The sequence below is a fragment of the Gorilla gorilla genome, chromosome X, assembly GCF_029281585.2.
Source record: "Gorilla gorilla gorilla isolate KB3781 chromosome X, NHGRI_mGorGor1-v2.1_pri, whole genome shotgun sequence".
NCBI lineage: Eukaryota > Metazoa > Chordata > Mammalia > Primates > Hominidae > Gorilla > Gorilla gorilla.
Window position 1 is genome coordinate 141,930,646 of NC_073247.2, and position 26,836 is coordinate 141,957,481.

Consider the following 26,836-nt stretch of genomic DNA (forward strand, 5'->3'; position numbering starts at 1 on the left):
TGTTATTTCTGGGAAAAAGTTTAAAACTTAAAGTTGGGTGTCATTAATGCTGCTGAATGAAAATGATTTTAAATGGCAAATATCATACATTTTACCACAATAAAAAAAGTAAAAAAAAAATGGGTAGAAAAATGGTGTTTGACAAAACATCCTAGAGAAAGGTATGGAAAGAAAAAGATTACCAAGTCCACGACTATGACATAAGCCCCTTTTGGAGATTTGGGAAAATCATTTAGAGCAGAAATCTGTTTGGAAAATTAAAATTAATGGATTCAACTCCTGACTATGAATTGCAAGGAGTATACTACATAGCAGTGGCCAATGACACTGGCTTTCAGTGTTTCAAAGTGTATCAAAGAAGTTTTAATTTTTTTTTTTTTAATGCAGGGTCTTGCTTTGTGGCTTAGGCTGGAATGCAGTGGCATGATCATAGTTCACTGCAGCCTCGAACTTCTGGGCTCAAGCGATCCTCCTGCCTCAGCCTCCTGAGTAGCTAGGACTACAGGCATATGCCACCACACCCAGCTTTTTTTTTTTTTTGTGGTAGAGACAGAGTGTTGCTATGTTGCCCAGGCTGGTCTTAAACTCCTGGCTCCCACCTCCGCCTCTCAAAGTATTGGGGATTACTGGCATGAGCCACTGTACCTGGTCCAGTTCTAATTTTGGAGTTAAAAAACACCCATATTGAGTCAAATGACTTCAGAGCCTGCCCACCTTCATGATTATTAAGATCACAAAGGGGGCTTTTGCTAGCTGCTCAAGAAATTAGTAAAGTGTAAATAGTTTGCTTTTAACTGTGCTGGAGGAAAAAGTACAAGATGTGCTCAGCAGATAAAGCTTTCAGTCTGCAGGTCAAGCAATCAGGCTCCACGGAACTAGGAGCAAAGCAATGCTCCTATAGTTATATGATAGCTTTTATATGAAGTTATTTATTAGAAATTTCCAAGGCACTTTAACAATACAAATTTTATTAAAAAAATAACATCAAAACTGTTCAGCAAATCTGTATTCAATGTAACCAAAATAAACAAACAACAAATTAAAAAAAATATACATCTATATATATATGAGCAAGAAACAAGTGCATTTTTTGGTCCCAATATTTTTTGAATATATTATCTTTATCCAGAGGAATTACATTAATGGCTAAGAAGGTATTATGTATTAGATGTATAGAAATGTAACTTTAAAACTTGTTTTAAGTTCTGTAAGGAGAGTTTTGCCAATTCTTTATGTCTTTGAAATCAGAATCCCTAAGCTAATGTTAATGATAGGCCCAAGACAGAGCATATAATAATGTCTAATGGTCTGGACAAGTATGAAATTAAGAAGCTACCAATAAGTAGCTACACGAAATCTGTAGACAATTCTAAGAAATGTCTTGGAGTTTGTAATAAGAACAAAACAAACACAAAGAGAAGAGTTCAAAAGTAGACATAAAATGGACATCAGCAAATCTCATGAATCTGGGACAAAGAAGTGACGGAAAAATAAAATAGAGTAAAATAAATTTAAGAACAATATAAAACCAAGCTACCAAAATAAAATTTAAAAAAATGTTTAAAAATGTGAATATCGGTCGGGTGCAGTGGCTCACACCTGTAATCCCAGCACTTTGGGAGGACGAGGCGGGCTGATCACGACGTCAGGAGATCGAGACCATCCTGGCTAACATGGTGAAACCCTGTCTCTACTAAAAATACAAAAAATTAAAAATTAGCTGGGCGTGGTGGCAGGCGCCTGTCATCCCAGGTACTTGGGAGACTGAGGCAGGAGAATGGCGTGAACCCAGGAGGCGGAGCTTGCAGTGAGCCAAGATCGCGCCACTACACTCCAGCCTGGGTGACAGAGCAAGACTCTGTCTTAAAAAAAGAAAAAAAATAAAGTGAATATCAGTATTGCTGAAAATTCCTAGAATATTGGATAAAACTTTAAATGAAAACATGAATAACTGACTTTGGGAACTGTAATTGTAGAAATTTTGTTTTTCCAAAAACAAGAAAGTAACCTTGGTTCCCAATACAACCATAATTTTGATATTCCTTGGACTGCATGCCTGCTAGAGGAAGATTAAAGAACAGCAGCCAAAATGGTTAAACGTCAACCTGGATGTTGAAGCACTGATCTAAAAACAATATAAAACCAAGCTACCAAAATAAAACAAAATAAAATGTAAAAAATGTTTAAAAATGAGAATATTAGTATTGCTGAAAATTCCTAGAATACTGGATAAAACTTTAAATAACATGAACAACTGTGTCTTTGGGAACTGTAATTGTAGAAATTTTCTTTATCCAAGAACAAGAAAGTAACCTTGGTTCCCATACAATCAGAATTTTGATATTCCTTGGACTGCATGCCTGCTAGAGGAAAATTAAAGAGCAGCAGCCAAAATGGTTAAACGTCAACCTGGATGTTGAAGCACTGATCTCATGGACTTTTCTTGGTTAGAATCGACCCATAAGCTTAAGATCAAAAGCCAAAGCTCCCAATGGGAAGTTGTGCTCTATTTGGTGGGCCTTGAGGTCATCTCTGGCCAAATCAGCATCAGCCTTATGGGAGGTCAGTCAGGTAGGAAGGGACTCTCCCCAAGATCTGATTTCTGAAGGCCACAAACTAGAGGAGGTCTCACAGTCAAATAATTCACATTTCTTGGAAAGAAAGAACAGGTATCAGTTGTGTCCATCAAAAGGGGACACTGTCCAGGAGTACCCTGGATATTTTTTGAAACTTATGTGTTGCTTCTTCATTTGAAAAATATGAAAAATAGAACAGTAATGAACAAGGAATGAAGAAAAAATGGTTATCTGACCTAAACATGTAAGACTTATAAGAAATTAAGAAAGCAGACAAAACAGACAGAAAAAGATGAACAGTCATATTATCTGGAATGTAATATTCTGAAGGCAAGTCAAGTATAGCAGAGAAAAACAATAGGCATTTTTGGAGAGAGCCAACTGGAGAAAAAAATATGTTAAGATATGTTAACCTGACGCAAAGATAAGGTGGAATAACAATGTAGTGGCATCTGAAAGCTGAAAAGAGCTGAATAATGAGAGCTAGTGTCATAAATTTGGCTGTTTAACTGCCCTTTGTGTGAGAAAATACTTCAGAACTTTGAACTTAGGAACTTCCAACTTGTCTTGCACCAGGTTGCACGAACTCCATGGAGCAGGAATCTATTTCAATGAGCAGCTTTAAAAAAAAAAAAAAAAACTTTAATATTTTTCATTTATATTAATATTAATGATTCATTAGAAAATACAACAGTGCTAAAGTCCATCAAAGCAAAATGCACTGAAGGAAAATTAAACTTACCCAGTAGTGGGTTCAGAAGTTGAGGTACTTTTGGAAACTGAAATCAAAAGAGTTTTACATTTACAATAGCATATATGAAGAGTGAGACTATCAATTTAATACATGGATCCATATGCTGTCTGACCAAAAGTACTGAAATAAATACCAGAAAATCAAAGAAACACAATTATATATACGTACCATTCTCTATTATAACTTGGCAAGTATGAGTTTTACGTTGACTTAAGTGTTTAGCCATACGATCTAAGCCGGAAGAATCAGCTAGGAAATCACATTTAAGGCACACTAGAGTAATGCCCCTATGAAAAAAAAGAAGACAGTAAGAAATATTCTTATCATTTATGAAAATCCATATGAGCTCAATAATTACTTTTCCATGTACTAACTTGATTTGCATTTTAGTCTGCACAACCGTCATTTTCCAATTTTGTTATATAAACTTGATATATTTAAAATGGTTCTCTAGAAAATGGCATCGCTGGCCAGGCGCAGTGGCTCACGCCTGTAATCCCAGCTCTTTGGGAGGCAGAGGTGGATGGATCACCTGAGGTCAGGAGTTCGAGACCAGCCTGACCAATATGGTGAAACCTCGTCTCTACTAAAAATACAAAAATTAGCCAGGCATCATGGCGTGAGTCTGTAGCCCCAGCTACTCTCAGCTACTCGGGAGGCTGAGACAGGAGAATTGCTTGAACCCAGGAGGCGGAGGTTGCAGTGAGCCAAGATTGTGCCACTGCACTCCAGCTGCGAGACTATGTTAAAAAAAAAAAAAAAAAAAAAGGAAAAGAAAATGGCATCGCCATATTCAAATTACGCTAACATTTAGTGCTTTATAAATTGTCACCTATCAACTTGTTGCTGAAAGCTAGGCATCAAGAGACTCAAAAGCCAAGTCTCCCTTAACAACTTAAGTAATGTGTGCAAGTTATTACTTACAAAGCAAGGATATAATATTCATTCACTGAAATATATAAATATTCATTTGCTGAGAACCTTCTTCACCCACACTGTACTACTAGGTATTGTAGATATAACAGTAAACAAAAAAGGTACAGTCTGTGGATTCTGCAATCTAGTATCTTAGTCAAATGAGGATAAAATTAGAAAAGAAATGTGAAGGTTTTAAAATCCTGTAATTATCATTATCAGTTTATTAACAAAGCATACATATACTTTTGAAGTTCATCAGATACTTTAAACTTAAATATTTCACTTCTATAGGAAACCAGTGCATACCTTGGATTGACTTCTTTAGTTTTTTTTTTTTTTTTTTTTTTTTGAGACAGAGTCTCGCTCTGTTGCCCAGGCTGGAGTGCAGTGGCACAATCTTGGCTCACTGCAAGCTCCGCCTCCCGGGTTCATGCCATTCTCCTGCCTCAGCCTTCCAAGTAGCTGGGACTACAGGCGCCTGCCACCATGCCTGGCTAATTTTTTTGTATTTTTTAGTAGAGACAGGGTTTCACCGTGTTAGCCAGGATGGTCTCAATCTCCTGACCTCGTGATCCACCCGCCTCAGCCTCCCAAAGTGCTGGGATTATAGGCGTAAGCCACCGTGCCCGGCTACTTCTCCAGTTTTAACAACCTGTTGTGGATTTACACCTAGCCAGAACTCCTGCACATCAAAAATTATCTTCATAAAACTGGAATCATGTGCTTTCCCCATGAAATTTAGGGGGAAAGTCTCTTTTATGATGCCATTTCCCTAATACTGAGGCTCAAATTTGTAGTTATCTCTGACTTTCTTCTTACGTAAAACATTCAATATTTCAAACGTTTTATGATGTTAACGATTTATCGAGTACTTACTCTATGCCAGTCTGAGGGTTTTAGACATCATTGCCTGATCTAAATCTTATGGCAACCCAAAGAGATAGGTGCTATAATTATTACCTTTTTACAGAGGACAGAATTAGTTTCAGTAATCTACTGAGGCCAGGATCAGGTTGGAAATGGAGCCCTTTGATTCTGAAGCCCATGCTCTTAAATATGATGTGATACCACCCCACCACCTCAGCCCAGGGCATTATTAAGTAAGTCTTAACCACTACAATAGCCTTAACCAGCCTATGTGTCTCATGCAGCTACAACTCATCCTGTATACTCCTCCAAAGTGATCTTCCTTCAGCACCCTTGATTCTACTCAAAACATCAATGGCTTCCCCAATATCTTCCAAATGAAAATTAAGCCCAAACTCCCTAGCCTTATTTTCAAGGATTCAACAATCTGCATCTAAGTTCAAAACTATCTCCCCAGACTGATCTTTTTTTATTTTTGGAATGGAGTCCCACTCTGTCACCCAGGCTGGAGTGCAGTGGCGCGATCTCGGCTCACTGTAACCTCCACCTCCCGGGTTCAAGTGATTCTCTTGCCTCAGCCTCTGAGTAGCTGCAATTACAGGCGCACACCACCATGCCCGGCTAATTTTTTTTGCATTTTTAGTAGAGATGGGGTTTTGCCATGTTGGCCAGGTTAGTCTTAAACTCCTGACTTCAGGTGATCCACCCACCTCAGCCGCCCAAAGTGCTGGGATTACAGGCGTGAGTCACCGTGCCCGGCCAACTTTCATCTTAATATAATACTATGCTATATGAACTTTGTGCTTCATCCAAATTTTACTCCTAGTTATTCATTGTGATTCCGGAGAATGTGTATAGTTTCTGCATTTTCCTTTCTGAACTTTTATTCATGTTATTTCTTCCAACTAGAATGCCCTTGTGCCTCTTCTTGTAAGTAGAAACCTTTCTCCCCCTTGAAATCTGTATCTCTCACTGCACTTACTAGAAACCTCTTTGAATTACTGTAGTTATTTATGTTCACACCTTATATCCATATCCCTTTAATAAATTGTACATTCCTTGAAGGTTGGTACAAGCCTTCTTCATCACGGTCATCTGTATAGGACTTCCTACGTTGTGTTATACCCGATAGGTACACAATAAATAGCTAAAGAATATTTCATTTTAACAAAATAGTAATTATGAAAAAATTGTTTATAGAAATACAAAATGCTATGTCCATACACAGATTTTTAAAAAATTTTTTGAGACCGAGTCTCACTGTGGCCCACGCTGGGGTATAGTGGCGCAATCTTGGCTCACTGCAACCTCCACTTTCCAGGTTCAAGCAATTCTCGTGCCTCAGCCTCCTGAGTAGCTGGGATGACAGGCATGCACCACCACGCCCGGCGAATTTTTGTATTTTTAGTAGAGACGGGGTTTCACCATGTTGGCCAGGCTGGTCCTGAACTCCTGGCCTCAAGTGATCCACCTGCCTTGGCCTCCCAAAGTGCTGGGATTACAGGTGTGAGCCACTGCACCCGACCCATACACAGAATTTGACCAATTTTCTATTTAGATGTGAGATCCACTCAAGTTGAAAAAAAAGCACCTCAGATCTTTCAAATCATACAGTTAATTTAAAAACCAAGCATACAATTGAGCTTGACCATAATGTGGTAAAAATCAAATCGAAGTCTCATCTTTAGAATTAAATCTCTTTTCATTCTTATAAGCATTTTTCAGTAAAGGTAACACCTAATATATTTTACTCTTTTCTAATTCCTCGAATTCAATGCTTTAAAAATAGCATAATTTTTTTTTTTTTTAGATGGAGTTTTGCTCTTTTGCACAGGCTGGAGTTAAGTGGTGCAATCTCGGCTCACTGCAACCTCTGCCCTCCGGGTTCAAGCGATTCTCCTGCCTCAGCCTCCCAAGTAGCTGGGATTACAGGTGCCTGCCACCATGCCCAGCTAATTTTGGTATTTTTAGTAGAGACAGGGTTTCGCCATGTTGGCCAGGCTGATCTCGAACTCCTGACCTCAGGTGATCCACCCGCCTCAGCCTCCCAAAGTGCTAGGATTACAGGTGTGAACCACTGCACTTGACCTAACATGAGTATGTTTTAAAAATACAATAAAAATTTCCTCTATGAGCTGTTGGTCCAACATTATCCACATAATTCATTTTCAACATATACATTAACTTATTCAACAAATATTTACCAAGTGCCTACTATGTGCCAGGTACTATGTGCCTGGCAAACATCTGTCAACATGAGCAAAATAATTAACAAAGGAAGATGGAGTCAAAAGATATCAAAATAATGTAAAAAAACAGATGTTTAGTTGATTCTGAGCTAAATGTGTGTGGTGTAACCAATGGTAATTATCAATGCCTTTAGAAATAGTCATCAATTTTTTTCTGTAAACAACTTATATACTTTAATTCTAAAAACATTAACAATTATGAAGGCTATATATTGATTTCAAGTATTATGGTATTTTCATAAACTTACTTCTATTCAGATATGGTTGGAGAACCTTATTTTTGTTATTTTACAAACGCAAATGCATGAAGGTTTCATCTTAATGCTTGGCACTACAGAGTTTAGTCAGAGATGATAGGCTATCCCTCCAACTTTGGTCCAAGGACATAATAAACAGAACTCTATCATTTCCAAAGCAGGCACTCCAACATCAAGTTTTAAAAAGTTACTGCAATATTTCAATTGAAAGAAAAAAAAAAGATCAATGATTACCTGAGAGTTCCTGAATGCTTCTTGAAAATACAAAACCGTTTACCTGGATGGTTGCTATGAGAGCTGGAGAAACACGAGACAAACAAGATTTTATTAATTTTATTATACAATGCCATATTAATTTTCTGACCACATTTCAAGCCAACGCTTAATTTCTTAGTTTTGAATAAAAGATCATGATCTAAATAATAAAATTCTGTTGGTTAAAGCTATAATCTGAATTTCTGTGTCACCCCAAAATTCATATGTTAAAATCTTAACCCCCAAAGTGATGGTATTAAGAGGTGGGGCCTTTGGGAGGTGATTAGGTCATGAGGGCAGAGCCCTTATGAGATTAGTGCACTTATAAAAGAGATCCTAGAGAGCCAGTGTGCCCCTTCCACCATGTGAGGACGCAGTGAGAAGGTGCTGTCTATGAGGAATGGGCCCTCACCCAGACACCGAATCTGCCGGCACCTTGATCGTGGACTTTCCAGCCTCCAGAACTGTGAGAAATAAATTTCTGTTGTTTATAAGCTACCCAGTCTATGGTATTTTGTTATAGCAGCCTGAATGGACGAAGACAGTCATCTCTGTTTAATTCAAGAATTTTAACTTACATTCCACTTTACCTGTATATTTTCTAATGACATATTTCCCTGAGAATTTTCTTAGATGATCAGTAACTCACCATTACTAAAAACAATGCTTGAGTTAAAAATGCAGTGTCAAATTAAAGTTTTTTAACTATTAAGAGAACAATTTAAAATATATTTGATAATGTATTTTGCTATGATAGAAATTGTTATAATAATAATTATTTTTTGTTTCAGACAGAGTCTTGCTCTGTCACCCAGGCTGGAGAATAATAATAATTTATTACATTTTAATCTTAATATGTTTGGGGAGGGGGATAATCTGAATGATCCTGGAAGTAAACACTACTTGAGATAAAAGCCATTGCTTAATTCAATAAACATGAAACATTTAAAGAGTCCTTTGCAATTACCAGGAGAACTTTCAAAGAGAGCAAATTAAGGAAAGCAGAGCTCATGAATTAAAACAATGCTTCTCCTACACACAGATCAGAAAACCACTAATCAAGCTTCACAGCCAAAGGTAATAGCTTTTATGCCTCCCTTTAAAATGATAAGGAAAGCCTTCCTGTGTTAGACAACCAGGCAAGATTAGCCAGGATTAGCCTAGCACAGTATTACTCAAAGTGTGGTCCACGGACCAGCATCATCAGCATCACCTAGAGGCTTGTTAGAAACACAAAGTTTCAGGCCTTACTGCAAACATAGTGAACTAATCTCTGGCAGTGGGGCCCAGAAATCTGTTTTCCCAAGTTTTCCAGCTGATTCTTATGCAAGCTAGTTTGAGAAGCACTAGCCCTATCTTACACTGACAGACCCAACACAGCAGGTCAACAGTTACCCTCAGACACAAGGTAACCATCACCAGCTTACTATATACGCATGGGAAAATAAAGATTCTGGCTAGCTGTAATTCCAAGAAAATATCCTCAGAATACGCACCATGGTGAATACAAAGAAAGAGCTTCTTTCTCAAAGAGGTAATAGAGACACATGTGAGGCAGAAGAGCAGAATGTTACGGAACTCAAAGAAAGGAATGATTCTTGTGACTGGCTGTGCTGATCAGATACTTCACAGAGGGTGAAATGAGAGGAAGGAGAGGGGCATTCCAGAGAATAATCAAGAATAAGAAAAAACTACTTTAGATACTGAATATGAAGAGCCTATACATTGGGGAAGACAGATCAATTTTGAGGGCCTGTCTTCTCACAAGAGTTGGCATAGCCTGGGAATAAAGGTACTCAACCTCTGAGAAAATGAAGCCTCTGAACATACAGAACTCAAACCTATGACAAAAGTCCACACCGAGTAGGAGTGAGGGTGCACCATTCAGAGGAAGGTACCTGAAGCAATGAGGGAAACAGTGTACCCCTGAAGTAGGGGAAAAGCAAAGGGACCTACGAGGCCCTTAGAAGAGTAGAAGTGGAAGCTTTCAGTTCTAGATGAGGTTAATGATGAGTAAGAGCTCAATGTGTGTGATGACAGTGCAGGGGCTCACCAGAAATTAGGAAAATGTTATGAAGGTAACTTTAGGTCAATTGGGAATGTCTAGGGATAGAATGGGGCTGAAGGTTCTACAAGACAGTTGGTGAGCCTATGGAAAATGGGAGAGGGGAGGACGGAATGACACATGGGTTTAAGTAATGCCAAAAATATTTTCCAATTTAATCCTCTATAAATTAGTGGCAGAATTAAAGCCTCACTAGGGCAGCCAAGTGTTTAGCACAGAATAAGAGAACAATATTAATCACAGCAGTGTACTGGGGGAAGGGTTGGCTAGGGTCTGCTTTAGAGAAACTGGGGTATAGGTGCAGAACCACTGTAGTAGTGGAAGAGGCAGACTGGTAAATTGCAAAAGGTGGACTCTCCAGAAGCTAGGATGTATAGTGGCAGATCAAGAGAACTCCATGGGCTTCAGAAACTTGGGATAGTAAATTATTTCTAGCTGGTGCTTCATGTTTATGCAAATGATGCCCTGAAACAGACTGAGCTTAAAGGGTATTGAAGTAAAAGTGGTTTGAATCCTAGTTAGAAACAAACAGTTGGGTCTCAGGGAAACTCGGCTTTGAAATCGGAGGATTTACAGTTGAAAGGTAAAAGATAAAACTTTAAGAATGGTTAAGGTACCAAGAAAGGGATTATAAGGGGACAAGAACAGTTGAAGGGAGAAAAGATAATTATATAGAAGAGGAGTAGCCAAAAGGAAAGAAGAAAAACGGTGGTAACAGTTTAACAGACAGAAGTTGAGAAGAGTTCCAAAAGTAAGTGATCAAAAATGTCAAATACTCTGAAGAAGTCATAGAGGAGTAAGAATGAAAAATAATGAGTACATCCAGTAGTTAGGATATGACTGATAACCTTTAAAGGAGAAGCTTTAGCTGTATGTAGGTGGCGGTGGGGGGTGGGGGGGTGACACTCAAATCACAAAGAGTCAAAAAATGACAAACAGGCTAGTAAAGAATACTCTATAAATGTTGATGGTAAATGGAGGAACAAGAAAACATGCAAAGTAAAGGCAGATCTTCCTCATCCTAAAAACAAGCCTGAAAATATCTACAGACACAATGAATGTGGTAGAGAGAAAGAGATGAACTGAAGGTCCAAAATAATGAAATAAGGGTGTGGAGGAAATCCAAGAGATGACGAACAGGGTTAACTTAAAAAAAGTGGGACATGTCTGTTTTTTGAGATTAATGTCTGAAGGAAAAAAAACCTTGAGACAGGAAAAAGTTAATCTCGAGAAAAACGAAAAGTATGACCTCTGAGTAATTATTAGGCAAGGTTAACAACTGAGGGACTAGAATAAAATCAGACAGATGTTGTAGATAAAAACAAAGTGGTATTTTTGGCCAGGCGTCGTGGCTCACACCTGTAATCCCAGAACTTTGGGAGGCCGAGGCGGGCGGATCATGAGGTCAGGAGATCGAGACCATCCTGGCTAACATGGTGAAACCCCGTCTCTACTACAGACACAAAAAAAATAAAAATAAAAAAAAATTAGCCAGGCGTGGTGGCGTGTGCCTGTAGTCCCAGCTGCTGGGGAGGCTGAGGCAGCAGAATGGCATGAACCCGGGAGGTGGAGCTTGCAGTGAGCCGAGATCATGCCACTGCACTCCAGCCTGGGTGACAGAGCAAGACTCCATCTCAAAACAAAACAAAACAAAACAAAAACAAAGCAGTATTTTTAAAAGGGCAGGACCAAATTAAAGATCATGAATTCAGAGCTGATTGAATCAAGCATGGTGTGGTAGTCTAGAACTGAGTATAGGGATACATCAAAAAGGATAAAAGATGCAAAGATAGCAAGACTAAGCATGCCTGAAGATATAAAGGATTTTAGGACAGAAACAAAGCAGCATTCAAAACAGAAGACCTTGAGGGCATGGTTGGCTACAAAATTGAATTGATACTACTGGACTAGAAAAAGGGGTCAAGACTCTGAAAGTCATGGGGTAATGAGAATTCAAAATAAGTATTGTCTACAATGAGGTAAAATGGGATGGTGTTAAGAAAGGGGATACAACAAAGCAGAAAGGGATGTAAAGTGCTAGCACTAAAGAAGTAAAGGTATCATAAGGTCAGGCTGACCACCAAAGGGAAAAAAACCCCTGCAAGCCAGGTGCTGAAGCCATCAAAAAATGTGGGTGAATCCTTCAAAGTGGTAGCTGATTATGAGCAGAAAATAATATAGAGGTCTTGTTATAATCTGCAAGAAAACAACTTTTATTGGTTATACCTATTTCTTTTTTAAAAAATAGAAATGAGGTCTTGCTATGTTGCCCAGGCTGGTCTTGAACTCCTAGGCTCAAGCAATCCTCCCTCCTTGGCCTGTTAAAGTGTTGGGATTACAGGCATGAGCCATTGTGCCTGGCTAGTTATATCTTATTTCTAACTGAAAATAAATGGAACTATCTTAATTAGAATAATGAACTTATATCTGGAAACTTTTTGGTTATTTAAAATAAAATCCAATCTGAAGGAATAAAGCAAGCCCCTGTGAATGAGGTTCAAATGAAAGTAAGGGGGGCTCTGAAGTCTTTCCCTTGTGTAGAGTAGATCATAGGTGCTCAAATTAAGTTGAATCAATGCATGAAAAGGAATTCTAACGGTAGCATCATGACTGGAATATTCCTACAGTCTCTTATGTTTCATTGAATGAATGCAAAGATGGATGATCATAAAGACAAATGGACAGACAGATGTGGGAGACAGAGACAGGATAATGTTCTTAGCATCATTAAAAAGCCTGGAGCCTCTCAAAGTGATCGCTGTGAAGAGGATAACACTCAGGAAATTACATATACAGGGGTCCCTGTATCCATGGGGTATTGGTTCTAGGACCTCCTGCAGGTATCCAAATCTGCAGAGACTCAAGTCTCTGATATAAAATGGCATAGTACTTGCACATAAACTATACATATCCTGCTGTATACTTTAAATCATCTCTAGATTTGTGAACCTATGATACCTAATACAATGTAACTGCTATTACATAGTTTTATACTGTATTGTTTAGAGAATAATGGGAAAAAGGTTTGCACATGTTCAGTACAGACGTAATTTTTTAAAAACACTTTTATCTACAGTTGGTTGAATCCACAGATGTGGAATGCAAGAGCTGATCATATTTATTTGATAAATATATTGAAAACACTTAACATTTTATGTTAAAAAAATAACCACTTTTTGAAAGACGTAAAAGAAAAAAAAGTCCCATAGAAAAAACAAATTTCCCTAACAAACTCATTTTAATTTCATTAGTCTAATTGTTCTCAGAGTTTTTGTCCCAGTAATTTTATGAGTTACTATGCTGGAAAATAGTACAAAGAACATCTTAGAAGTTCCCTATTGCTAGACCCTTTTAGTTCCTTGATGAGACAAACTTGCTTTCAATAGGATAACTCTGTTTTCAAAAAACAAATGACCCAAATGGAAATTCTGATTGGCAGTTTACATGTTTAACTTACCTCATCATATGATTTACAAAGGCTTTGTTACAGTTAGTATTGTACTTGCAAAAACTGCAGTGGATGTATATAGAAAAGTGGCTTGCAAAATCTTTTATTTTGGAATGACATTCAATGCACTTGTGAATTCCCCGACGACACCTTATGGAGACGGAAAAAAAAGATAAAAAGAGATTATAAAACAAAAATAATAGGGGAAAATCTTATTAACATTTTATTAACTGAAGCCAAAATGTTTAAATCGGTATCTTTAAGTAGACTCATAATTTGAAAATTTGCTTTGAAACAAGCTAGAGTAAGTGTAAAAAATTTAACACCAGTTAACATTTCCCTGGAATAAAAGGGATCAAATAAACCAATTAATCTATCATAAGATAAAAGCACAAAATATAAGTTTAGTGTAAAAGATGAAAATTAGAGAATAAACACAATGACTCAAGTTCTGCTCAGCAGTTGTAAAAAGTACCTTTTTCTCATTTGCTTGGTCTTTATGCCAGATAAGTGATTATCATGTAAATGTGTAAGAGGGTTTTATGATATGGTAAATTATATACGTAAGATTAAATTTGTATTGTATATCAGGAATAAAAGATATTACCTTATGTTCTTCAAAGCAAGGCTCATTTTATTTTTTCTGTTGCGCTGTCGCTTTTGCTTGTAAGAGGGTTTTGCTTTGGACTTAGCTATACGTCCCCTTGGCTTACTTGTATTAGCTTTACTTGCAGTGGATGTAGTTGCACGAGGCTTACTTGTCTTAGATCTACTGGCATTAGATTTTCTAGTATTTTTAGCAGTTGTATTTTGAGATGTCGGAGGTGTGACCTGAAGAAAAGAAGTGCCTGGAGCACAACCGGAAGGTGCAGTTGGTAATTTTGACTGGAGAGGTCCAAGTGAAGCTCGAATAGTAACCTATAAAAACAAAGCCAGTACATATTTTTAGAAAAGTAACCATCGCATTAGTATTAAAAATATTGTAAGCTGTAAATATCACATTTACGGTAAACTGGCAAGGGTCCCAAAACATTTCCAATGGGGCAAAAAATAGTATTGATGAATGCTGCTAGAAAAACTGATATCCATGTGCAAAAGAATGAATTTGAACCCCTACCTCATATTATATACAAAAATTATCTCAAAATGTATTAAAGACCAAATTCTAAAAGGTAAAACTATAAAACTCTTAGAAGAAAATACAGTAGTAAATTCTTGTGAGCATGAGTTAGGCAACGGTTTCTTATATATGACACCAAAAGCACAAGCAACCAAAGAGAAAATAGATGAATAGGCATTTCTTCAAAGAAGATATACAAACGGCCAATAAGCACACAAAGAGATGGTCCACGTCATTAGTCACCAGGGAAATGCAAATGAAATCCCAAATGAGATGTCCCTTCACACCAACCAGAATGGCTATAATAAACAGACAATAACAAGTATTGGCTAGGACGTAGAGAAATGAGAACCCTCATACATTGCTGGTGGGAATGCACAACAGTGTAGTTACAATGAAAAACAGTTTGGCAGGCCGGGTGTGATGGCTTAGGCCTGTACTCCCTGAACTTTGGGAGGCCGAGGTGGGCGGATCACTTGAGGTAAGGAGTTTGAGACCAGCCTGGCCAACATGGTGAAACCCCATTTCTTTTAAAAATACAAAAAATTAGCCAGGCATGGTGGCAGGTACCTGTAATCCCAGCTACTCGGGAGGCTGAGGCAGGAAAATTGCTTGAACCCAGGAGGCGGAGGTTGCAGTGTGCCAAGATCGCACCACTGCACTCCAGCCTGGGCAACACAGCAAGACTCCGTCTCAAAAACAAAAGAACAAAAAAAGAAAAACAGTTTGGCAGTTTCTCAAAATATTAAAGGTAAGAGTTACCATTTGACTCAGCCATTCTACTCAGAGGTATATACCCACGAGAAATGAAAACATACGTTCACACAAAAAACCTGTACATGAATTTTTACAGCACCATTATAGCCAAAAAGAGGAAACAACCCATATGCCCACCAACAGATGAAAGGATAAAATGTAGAATATCTATACAGTGGAGTATTACTCAGCCACAAAAAAGAATGAAGTACTGAAACATGGTACAATATCAATGAACCTACAAAACATTATGCTAAGCGAAAGAAGCCAGTCCCTAAAGATGACATATTGTATGACTCAATTTATATGAAATGTCCAGAATAGGAAAATCCATAAACACTAAAAGCAGACTAAAGTTTGCACAGGTCTAGTGGAGGGGAAATAGTGAATGCTAAAGGGTATGAGGTTTCTTTTGAGGGTGATAAAAATGTTTTAAAATTTATTGTAGTGATGTTTGCCCAAATCTGAATATACTAAAAACCATTGAACTGTGTACACTGTAAATGGGTGAATTGTGTGATATATGAATTATATCTCAATAACACTGTTACCAAAAAACCACTGCAATACAAAAAGTTAAAATCATTATTTTGAAAATGGCAAGTATAAACTACAATCAGATAAGCCTTCTACTTATTCTAAATGGTCATACTGATTAAATGAAATTTATCTTGATATTTACTTACTGTTATAATATTAGTTTTATATTGATAACAGTTGTATGTTAACAGATATTAACGAATAATTAGGAGTAAAAATTAGATAAATATCAAAAGAGCACATTCCATAGCTATTTTATGCTTTGATAGAATTAAAAAGGGCTGGGTGTGGTGGCTCATGCCTGTAATCCCAGCACTTTGGGAGGCCAAGGTGGGTGGACTGCCTGAGCTCAGGAGTTTGAGACCAGCCTGGGCAACTCATCTCTACCAAAAATGCAATAAAATTAGCTGGGCATGGTGACATCCGCCTGTGGTCCCAGCTACTTGGGAGGCTGAGGTGGGAGGATCGCTTGCGCCTCGGAGGCAGAGGTTGCAGTGAGCTAAGATGGCACCACTACACTCCAACCTGGGTGACAGAGTGAGACCCCCATCTCAAAAACAAACAAACAAAAAAACCCAACTAACCAAAAGGCTTTCACAAATAGAGAGGTCAAAATGTAATATAGAGGCCTGAAATAAGAACTCTGGAAAGGCCTGCATTACCCTCTGGTAACTATAAAACAGATTTTCAGTAAATGTGACCTCTTCCTGGGGGATCAGGGGGCATGATTTCTGCTTCCAAGGTTATGGTGGAGCTTATATCAATTCATCACACAGCATGGTGGTTATAATAATGCTCAGAATTTCCTTAATGGTAACACATAAAATTTATCATTTACTATTTGGAAAAAGAAAATGTTTGTATCTATTGGTTAATAATAGAAAAGTCATCCACTAACATTTTCTTTAATCATTTGATTACACTCCCCCCACGTACTTGAAGAACAGCTTCTATGAAGTCCTATGAAATATACGTGGTATAGAAAAGCACTGAAGCAGAACTTGTTAGCTTGCAAAAATACATGTTTTGAAAGCACTAGAGTAGAAGTCAAAAGACCTGAGTTTAAGAATCTTAGTACTACCTCTTCCTAGCTACATGACCTTGAGTAAGGAATTTAGCCTCTCTGAGCCTCTTCATCTCTAATATGGGGATAATACTTGCCTTGTCTATATCACTGGATCACCACATAGGTTAAATAATAAAATGTATGGAAAGGCACACCGAACACTTAATTTTAAAGTGCATATAGTATCATTATTATCAATATTATCATTACCATTGGTATCTTATTAATAACGGAAGATGTGAGAGAGGATTGTACTGCCTACATTAATATTCTGCATGTCTAATACCAACATGGAACAAATGGATTGCACGGAAGGATGCCAGATGGTTTATCTTACGCTAGATATTCAGATAATTGTTTTATATTATTTTTGTTAATTTAAATAGCAGACATACTCGCATTCAAAAGCATGTACTCAAAGTGAAATACAAATGTTTAGGGATTATCTCACCTTGGATTATCTATCTCTTTACTGGAGAAAATATTCAAGAGCTAACTTTATGTAAAGAAGTCAGAGGGCCAGGCGTGATGGCTCATGCCTGTAACCCCACACTCTGGGAGGCCGAGGCGGGCAGATCACTTGAGGCCAGGAGTTTGAGACCAGCCTGGCCATGTTGGCGAAACCCGGTCTCTATTAAAAATACAAACAATTAGCTGGACATCATGCTGCATGCTTGTAATCCCAACTACTTGGGAGACTGAGGCACAAGAATCACTTGAACCCCAGAGGCGGAGGCTGCAGTAAGCTGAGATCGCGCCACTGCACTCCAGCCTGAGGGATAGAGTGAGACTCTGTCTCAAAAAAAAAAAAAAAAAAAAGTCAGCGAAAACATATGTATATAAGGCAAACAAGGAGAAAGAAATTTGTAGTCTGATGTGTGCTTGCTCATGAAAAACAGCAATGCTATGCTATCCAGGAGCAAAACTTGCTTCTCTGAGAGTAGATTAGTAATACTAATTTCAACAAACCTATGGCATTCAAGGCACTGTGACAGATGCTGGGGACACAAAGATAAATTAAATATAATTCCTGATCTTAAATATCTTATAGTCTAGCAACTGAAAAAGACATACACACTGACAACTGGAATAGCTCAAAAACAGCCTACAGAACATTGAAACGACCTGCCAACTTAGTCTACAATCTAGTTGCACTAGAAATATCCCTCCAACAAACCACGTCAATCAACTAAAAAAAACAATGGTTAGAAGTTTTTCTTTACAAGCATAAGAATGATAAAACCTAAAATTAAAGTCTTAATAACAATCAGAGGTCAATTTTAATATTATATTCAATAGATAAAACCAGGCAGTAGTTTGTTTCTATTATCATACAAAATGTTAAAAATACAGCATATTTAAAACTCACTTTTGGGGTGCATGGGATATTTTGATATAAGCATACAATACATAATGATCAAATCAGGGTAACGGGTATCCATCACCTCAAGTATTTATCATTTATTTGTGTTAGGGACATTCCAATTCCACTCTTTCAGTTATTTTGAAATACACAATAAATTATTGTTAATATAGTTGCCCTAGTGAGCTTTCTAACACTAGATCTTATTCCTTCTATCCATAATTTAAAAAAAACATAAAAAAATTAATAGAATGTGCAAAAAACCACCAAAAACTCCCTCACAAACTCACTTTTGTTCCAGGAGGCAATCCTTCTAGTTCTTTAGGCTTTATAAATGTACGATGCTGTGCCTTATGTTCAGCTTTCTCCTTGCTGGTCAAAAATTGTAGTCTGCATTTTGGGCAACGATGAACTCCTTTTTTCTGTTTACAGAAAATATTAGATATAATAACTTCCACTACCACAAATCCTAGGAGCTGAAATTGCTCTTAATTCTAAAATCTAAATAAACTTACAACCAGAATTTTACCATCTCCCACCACAGACAATTCAAAGTGATCTATTATTTAAAAGTACTCCTTGTGTTAGTATTTGAGTTTCAAAAGCATTAGTTACCATATAAGGATCAAACATAAAAAGTATATAATTAGATTTTAATTGGAAAAGTTCTATACTGATTGTAGAGGCATAAATACGAATGGATCCCAATCTATTGTTTGAGAAACCTTTGACTAAATCCCTCCTCAAACCTAGTCCCATTATTATTTTGCCAATGGGAAATGGGACCCAAGGGAAATTTGCACTTGCCCATAGCTGGTTAGTGTTCTTTCTACTATACAATTGCCATCTTTATGCATATGTTCTCATTAATTAAAATATATTTTATATTTATTATAAATTTAGAACAACCTACAAATACAAAAGAAAGCTTTCTTTAAAGATGTATCTCCACCAGCTCATCATTTGCATATAAAACACAAACAATCTTTTAGGAAAACCAAACGAGGTAACATGTATTAAAGTATCCAGTAGTTATTGGTGCATAAAAAGCATTTGCTAAATAAAAGCTCTTTACAAAGTTCAAAGCAATATATAAAGATAAGGTGTTTGCATTACTATTTTAGTTTGATCTTCAGACTATTTTAGAAGTGTGGTGTACTGGATCATACCATAGGTACAGTAAACACAAACAGATTTACCTGTAGGTGCTCAAGAGAGAAGGGGAAAGAAGAAAATCTCAGCTAAGTAATAGACAGCAAATTAAGATGATGGATAGAATGTTCCCGCAGAGTACAGTTCCCACAATTTTTTTCTCTACCTATACCTATAGCTCAGTTTCATGGCTTTAAATAGCATCCACCCACCACCTACTTGACATCTCTTGATGTGTAATAGGTATTTCAAATCAACATGGACAAAAAGTTGAACTCTAGATTCCCTCTCATTCATCCTGAGTGGGGAAGGGCACAAAATCTGTTCCTTCCCTACTCTTCCCAATATCTCAGTATATGGGATCTAAATTCTTGCAGCTGCTCAGGACAAAAAACACTTGTTCACTCTTAACTCTTCTCTTTCCCTTACATCCCACATTCAACAAATTAATAAAACCTGTCAGTGATACCTTAAAAAAAAACATTTATAATCTTTCAATTTCTCATCACCTCCAATCACTGCTACTATACTTGTCTGAGCCACTTACGAGGACTCTTGCAAGAGCCTCCTATCTTCTCCCTATTTCCATCCTTTCTCCTAGTCTGTTCTTCCCATAGCTGTCAGAGTGATCTTAAAATGTTACAGATCTTTCACATGGTTAAACCCTCCAAATGGCTTTCCATAACACTCCAGAATTCTGACTCTGGCTTACAAGTCCTCAAATGATCTGGCTTACATTCTATTGCTACAATTTCATCTCCTACTACTTTTCCTCTCACTTGTTTACTGTGCTCCAGCCACACTGGTCTCCTTGCTCTTCCTTGAATATCCTAGGTATATGTTCACCTCACTGCCTACCTATTGTTCCCTCTACCTGGAACATTCTCTCCCAGATGAGTAAGCCACATGACTTACTCTCTTATTCCCTTTGGAGAAGCCCTCTTTGACCACACCATTTAAAAAACAGAAACCACTCCTTCACCTGAGCCCTGGCACTCTCTACCTACCTATATTTTCTTCCCATGGTACTTACCATCAGCTGGCATACATATACATTCAGACAACACACACGCGCACACACACACACACACACACACACACACACACACACCCTTCTCTACCATGAAGCATTATTTCAGTGAGTACAAACCTTGCTTTGCTTACTTCTCTATCCCCAGTACCTAAAACAGTCCTTGGCATATATTAGGCACTCAAATATTTCTTAAATAAAGAAATAAAATGAGGCAAGAGACTGACAGAGTACAAATGAGCAGCAGGCACAATTTAACTAGTTCAAAGTGTCTGCCATTTCATTCAATGAGTATTTATTTGTCCAGAGGCCCAAGATGTGAGACATTAATCTACTATTCCCTTAGTTGGACTCAAGTCCTGGATATCCCTCTTATGTATGTATGCTTGCATTGTGCTAATGATCACGGATGATACTTTTTTTTTGTTTTTTGAGATACAGTTTTGCTTTTGTTGCCCAGGCTGGAGTGCAATGGCCCGACCTCGGCTTACTGCAACCTCCGTCTCCTGGGTTCAAGCAGTTCTGCCTCAGCCTCCCAACTAGCTGGGATTACAGGCACTTGCCACCACACCTGGCTAATTTTGTATTTTTAGAGATGGGGCCGGGCTGGTCTGGAACTCCTGACCTCAAGTGATCCACCCTCCTCGGCCTCCCAAAGAGCTGGGATTACAGGCGTGAGCCACTGTGCCCAACTAATACATTTTTAAAATAATGTTTAACCAAAGAAACAGTAACTTGTTCCAAGGGTAGAGAAAAAGTTAAGTGTTGAACCTCTTGACATGCATACTATATGGTTTTTGGGTGATATGAGGAATTTTTTTTTCTTTTGAGACGGAGTCTTGCTCTGTCTCCCAGGCTGGAGTGGCATGATCTTGGCTCACTGCAACCTCTGCCTCCCGGGTTCATGTGATTCTCCCCTCTCAGCCTACGAGTAGCTGGGATTACAGGCATGCACCACCACACCCAGCTAATTTTTTTTTATTTTTAGTAGAGACAGGGTTTCACCATGTTGGCCAGGCTAGTCTCAAACTCCTGGCCTCAGGTGATCCGCCTGCCTTGGCCTCCCAAAGTGCTGGGATTACAGGCATTAGCCACTGCACCTGGCCAATTTGAGGGATTTTCAAGGGTAACTATCTGAAATTTCTGCCTTTAGACCTAATGTCAATGTGGAATATGAGTCTGCGGTGGAAGCTTGGGCTATAAATCAATTTTGGGCTCCACCATTTATTAGGGAATGTGACACTGGGCAAATTACTTTCTATAAAGCTTTGTTTCCTCATCTATAAAATGAAAACAATCATATACCTGCCTCATAGGGTGGCTGTGAAGATTAAACAAGATAATCCATGTAAAAGCACCAGTGGCTGTCAAATGGCAAGTGATTATTATATGTTAACTGCTTATTGTTGTTATTAAAGAGCTAATGAGGATATTTAACACATGTGGAGTCTTTCATCCTTTGTTAAAAAATGTATAAACTGCATTGCTAACTCCAAAATCACTCAAGACATAATAATATATTATTTTTAGGAAAAAGTTGCAATCAAAGTTTTCAAAAAGAATAAACCATAGAGTCAATAATTATTACATAAAATTGCACTAATGCCATCTAAATTACTAAATTATAAGCTTATAATATTGGTCAGCTCAGGTTTTTGAGTCTTTTGTGAATAATTATGCAAACTGCAAATACCTTCAGAGAAGTCTGATGATCCTTCTTATCAATAGAATCTTACCTCTTCACTGCTGACTGTTTACTCTTCAGGTACTCCAAACTTAACAAAAAAATTCAGCACCTGAAATGGACTGAATGCCTGTGTCCCCTCCGCCCCCCAATTCACATGGCGAAATCCTAATTTTCAATGTAATAGTATTGGGAGGTGGAGCCTTCGGAAACTAATTAGATTATGATGGTGGAGCTGTCATAAATGGGATTAGTGTCCTTATAAAAGGGACCCTAGAGAGCCCTCTCCACCCCTGCCCCCATGTGAAGACACAGTGAGAATATGGCCATCTATGAACAAGGAAGCTGGTCCTCACCAGACACTGAACCACTGGTGCCCTGATCTTGGACTTTACAGCCTCTATAACAGAGAGAAATAAGTGCTTGTTGTTTAAGCTTCCCAGTCAATGGTATAATAGCATGTTATAGTAGCTCAAACAGACTTAAGACAGCACCTGTGGCACCTCGGTGGTCCCTCAGACTACTCCCAGATGTGATGATTCAGCAGAAGGATCGATAGGACTTAGTGTTATACTCACAGCTATGTTTTATTACAGTGTAAGGGTACAGAGCAGGATTAATAAAGGAAAATAGTGTACTGGATAGCTTCTAGAGGATTACCAGGCGCCAACTTCTAAGAGCTCTATTCCAATGGAGTCACATAGGACACACTTAATCCCTCAGCAATGAACTGCAGCAACATGTATGAAATCCCTCAGCAATGAACTACAGCAACACGTATAAAGTGTTGCTTGATGGGAAAGCTCTCTTGAGTCTAAGAGCTTAGGTTTTTTATGGAGGTAAGCCACCAAATTTTCAGACGACTCCTCCCACTGCAAGAAAAGCAGGTGGTCACCATAACTGTATTTTTTTTGTGCGAATTTTCTTGACTAACTGGTACAACATGGCTCAAGGTTCCAGGCATGTAAAACACTCTTATCAGTTAATACATAGAGAACATTTTAGAAGCTCAATTTCCAAGATTTAGCCAAGGGCCAGTTATACAAGCAGGCACTTCTGAAATTGTGCAATATTTGAGCAACTCAGACCTGTTGGGTAACTCTTTCCAATACATACAGCAAGTTAAGGCATACAACTTAGGATATGAAGAATGACTACAGATCAGATAAACCACTTATAAGACACAGCTCACAAAGTGGGTTCATTATGTCTTTCTTACCTTTCTAAGCATGTTATCACTCCCTTCAAATCTACATCTATATCACTCTGGAGCTTAGTAAAGCACAGGGGAAAGAATTATGTTAAAAAACCCATAATTAGACAGTCAGAGATACTGCTTTATGTTCCATTCTTCTTTTCAAAATTGAAGACCAAAAAATGAAATACAGACCACCAAGAATAGTGTTTCCCAAACTCTATACCTCAAGAAATGTTAATAGGTATTGTGCAAATAAAGGGCTCAAAGGTTAAAAATGTTTGAGGACTATTACACATTATGTCCCTTGCTTAGAGATTTACAGTATTAGCATATTAAAAGCTCTGAAAAGTCTTGTTGTTAAAAATAAACAAAAAACACCTCTATGAATTTTGTAAATCCAGCCATTCACTAAATTTCTTTTACCAGGAACAAGTTAAGAGGGGAACACTTATTAACATCTGAGTGAACACTGTTGGTGGAAACCCTAGAAAGATTTTGCCAAAGGTTTTTAAGGGTGAGATGGCCTACCAGGATAAAAAAAGAAAAAAAAAAAGACACTGATACCATCCGAGTCATATCACAGGTTATCTGAATGTGTTTGGAAATTCTATTTTTATGACTTTTTTTCCAATTAACAACTATAAGTTGATTTCATGATCATCCAATGACTACAATCAAGGGCGACGTTAGTGCCAGTACTGAATGAACTTGCCGAGACAATGCAATCACTACTACAAAAATGTAATGAGCTGATCAGTGAGGAGGCAAAACTTGATTACATGACCAGACTTAGTAAATCCGTTGACTTCTGATTTTGGCAAAGGCACTATTGCTGTTTCAAACACTCAAGAATAGGCCCACTGTTTCATCAAAGTTTTCAGCCCACAGGATGCTCTAATTGAGGAAAAGAATCAGTAAGCATAAAATCAGAATTCAAGGGAAAGATGCAAGCATCAATACTGGTATCCCAGAAATTATATAGCAGAACTGGCAAAAGTCACAAAGTAAGTAAGTTATAACCTAAATATAGTTCTCTAGTATAGTTCACATATCTGGTCATAAGTGTTCTTGCTGTTTCCTTTGTTACTGGCTGCTACAAAAGTCAATTCTGGGTTACTGATGACAACCACATGTCTCATAATAAAAAGTGGGCTAGAAAGTAGAAATAAGATTTCAAGAGAAAGAGGAAAATACAAGGTTATGAGTCCTTAATCTTATGTTCCTCCATTCAAACTTATTCTTTTTCCTGCTCTTGATAGATAAGCACCTTCAAAGTCATTCCCAGTCCCACCACCCTTAGGTCCTGAAATATCTAACCTAAATATTTCATGAATCTTCTGTTTTTTCCTCCACTTTGGGGCTCCTATTTCTAGCTATCTTTCAGAACTTTGACTATTTATGATTCTCAGTGTCACCAGAAAGCAAGCAAGGAAAATAAGTGAAAGTTTCACAAGTTATTCAGCATAAATTATAAATTAATTGTGTCATTCAGAACAACTTTGCTTTCTGTCCAGAACAAATCTAACCAATGTTCTAAGTTATAGATAGATATAGATGTAGCTATAGATCTACACATATAGATCTATATCTTTTCACTAAGACAACATGAACAAATAAGAACTGCTTAATCTCACCTGATGCTTCATGTAATGATTCATGTAGGGGGTTGCCATTTTACTAACTTTGAGGCAAAATGGACATAGCAAGTTCTTAGTGTTTTCATGGGCTGCTCTAAAATGAGCTTCTACATCAGAAAATGTTGATGATCTAAACTGGCAAACCTAGAAATATAAAGAAGGCTTAGTTTAACTTGATATTTTATAACTTCTTGCAATTACAATCAAAGTAGCAATAACGGGTCATCTGTTTGGAAGAACATGTACTACTAGTCCAGCTCTGCTGCCTATACAACCAAGAATCATATTACTGCAAGTAATAAAGATAACCTTTGAAAGATATCTTTCAAAGTTTAGGCATATATTCCAAAACACAGTAAGACTCTCTTCTTCTTTTCAAATCTACCACCCCCTATCTTGATGTGAATTTTCAACCTCTGCCAAATCTTGTTCTAAAAAGTTTTTCCTGCTATATAAAACAGAGTATTCTCTTCTTTAGATTTTAAATAGCATCCATGCTATGCCACTGTCAATTTATCTTCATCTCACTTCCTCGTTACTGGAAGCCACTTCAAATTCTGGAACACTGATCCCAAAGCATTTAATTTGGTTTTTCATAACTAAGAGATTTTCCTATTTCTCTAGCATATCTATAATTTTCCCTATATGATAACCCACATATTTGTCTTTCTCTAGTAGGGCATTTCCTCATCTAGCACAGAGGTCAGCAAACTACAACCCACGGGCAAAATCTACTCCACCCCTTTACTTAAAATGCATGAGTTAAACCCAAGGGGGTTTCCACTAATGAAGAGGGTCTTCAATTTTAGCATAGTAACTAATTTTATTTAAATGGCTTTAAAAAATCAAAAGAACAATACTATTTCATGGTACATGAAAATTAAACAAACACTTAACTACACAATAAAATGTGTGTGTACCTGGCAAACATATGGCATTTCACCAGGTTTATGGGTGTCCTTCATATGTTGTAAAAGAATACGCTCTGTTTCAAATGATAATTCACAGATTTTGCAAATAGCTGAAAGTGGAAAAAAACACATTATACCATTTAAGGATGTATATAAAAAAAGATTCATTGTGTACATCCACAACAAGTAATAATAATAGAAGTAATAGTGATGTGGTTCTAACAATTCTATAGCTGTTGACTCTGTAATGCTGTTCCAAGGATATACTAGCTTATTTAATTCTCGTAACATCACTGAGGAAGGTACTGTTATTTTTATTCCTATTTTTCAGATGAGGAACCAGAAGCACAGAAAAATTAAGTAACTTGCTTGAGATCTCACAGCTGTAGTAAGAGGCAAAGTTGGAATCTGAACCAAATTTGTCCGCGTCTCAGACTCTAGATCTTAACACTGTAGTTAACTTTTGTCTAAAGTGTAAATCAAGACAATTAACTTCACATTTGAAAACCATGGAATCTGGGTGTTCTAATTTAGTCCGCTACACCAATGCATGTGCCAAGGAAGTTTCCACTAATGAATTGTTTATAAGAAAGATTTCAATTATTTTATTTTATTTTTTTGAGATGGAGTCTCGCTCTTGTTGCCCAGGCTGGAGTGCAATGGTGCCATCTCGGCTCACCGCAACCTCTGCCTCCTGGGTTCAAGTGATTCTCCTGCCTCAGTCTCCCAAGTAGCTGGGATTACAGGCGTGCGCCATCTTGCCTGGCTAATTTTGTATTTTTAGTACAGATGGGGTTTCTCCATGTTAGTCAGGCTGGTCTCTAACTCCCGACCTCAGGTGATCAACCCACCTCGGCTTCCCAGAGTGCTGGGATTACAGGAATGAGCCACTGCACCCGACCAAGGGACTTCAATTTTAACAATTTTTTTTCTTCTCCTTTTTTTTTGTTTTTTTTTTGTAGAGGCAGGGTCTTACTATGTTGCCCAGGC

At 37.7% G+C, this 26,836-nt stretch overlaps 1 protein-coding gene across 1 annotated transcript in view; it reads right to left on the minus strand.

Moving 5' to 3' along the window:
• Positions 1 to 951: 951 nt before the first annotated feature.
• The window catches only part of ZNF280C (zinc finger protein 280C), a 65,313-nt gene continuing 39,428 nt past the window's right edge, over positions 952 to 26,836 (minus strand). Inside the window, exons 11-19 of the mRNA XM_019019857.2 lie at positions 25,856 to 25,956; positions 24,933 to 25,079; positions 18,525 to 18,656; positions 13,997 to 14,307; positions 13,399 to 13,539; positions 7,856 to 7,918; positions 3,499 to 3,617; positions 3,319 to 3,355; positions 952 to 3,195 (exon numbers count right to left, since the gene is read on the minus strand). Coding sequence (XP_018875402.1) covers positions 3,180 to 3,195; positions 3,319 to 3,355; positions 3,499 to 3,617; positions 7,856 to 7,918; positions 13,399 to 13,539; positions 13,997 to 14,307; positions 18,525 to 18,656; positions 24,933 to 25,079; positions 25,856 to 25,956 — 1,067 coding nt within the window. The 3' untranslated portion in view covers positions 952 to 3,179. The remainder of the gene's footprint in view (positions 3,196 to 3,318; positions 3,356 to 3,498; positions 3,618 to 7,855; positions 7,919 to 13,398; positions 13,540 to 13,996; positions 14,308 to 18,524; positions 18,657 to 24,932; positions 25,080 to 25,855; positions 25,957 to 26,836) is intronic.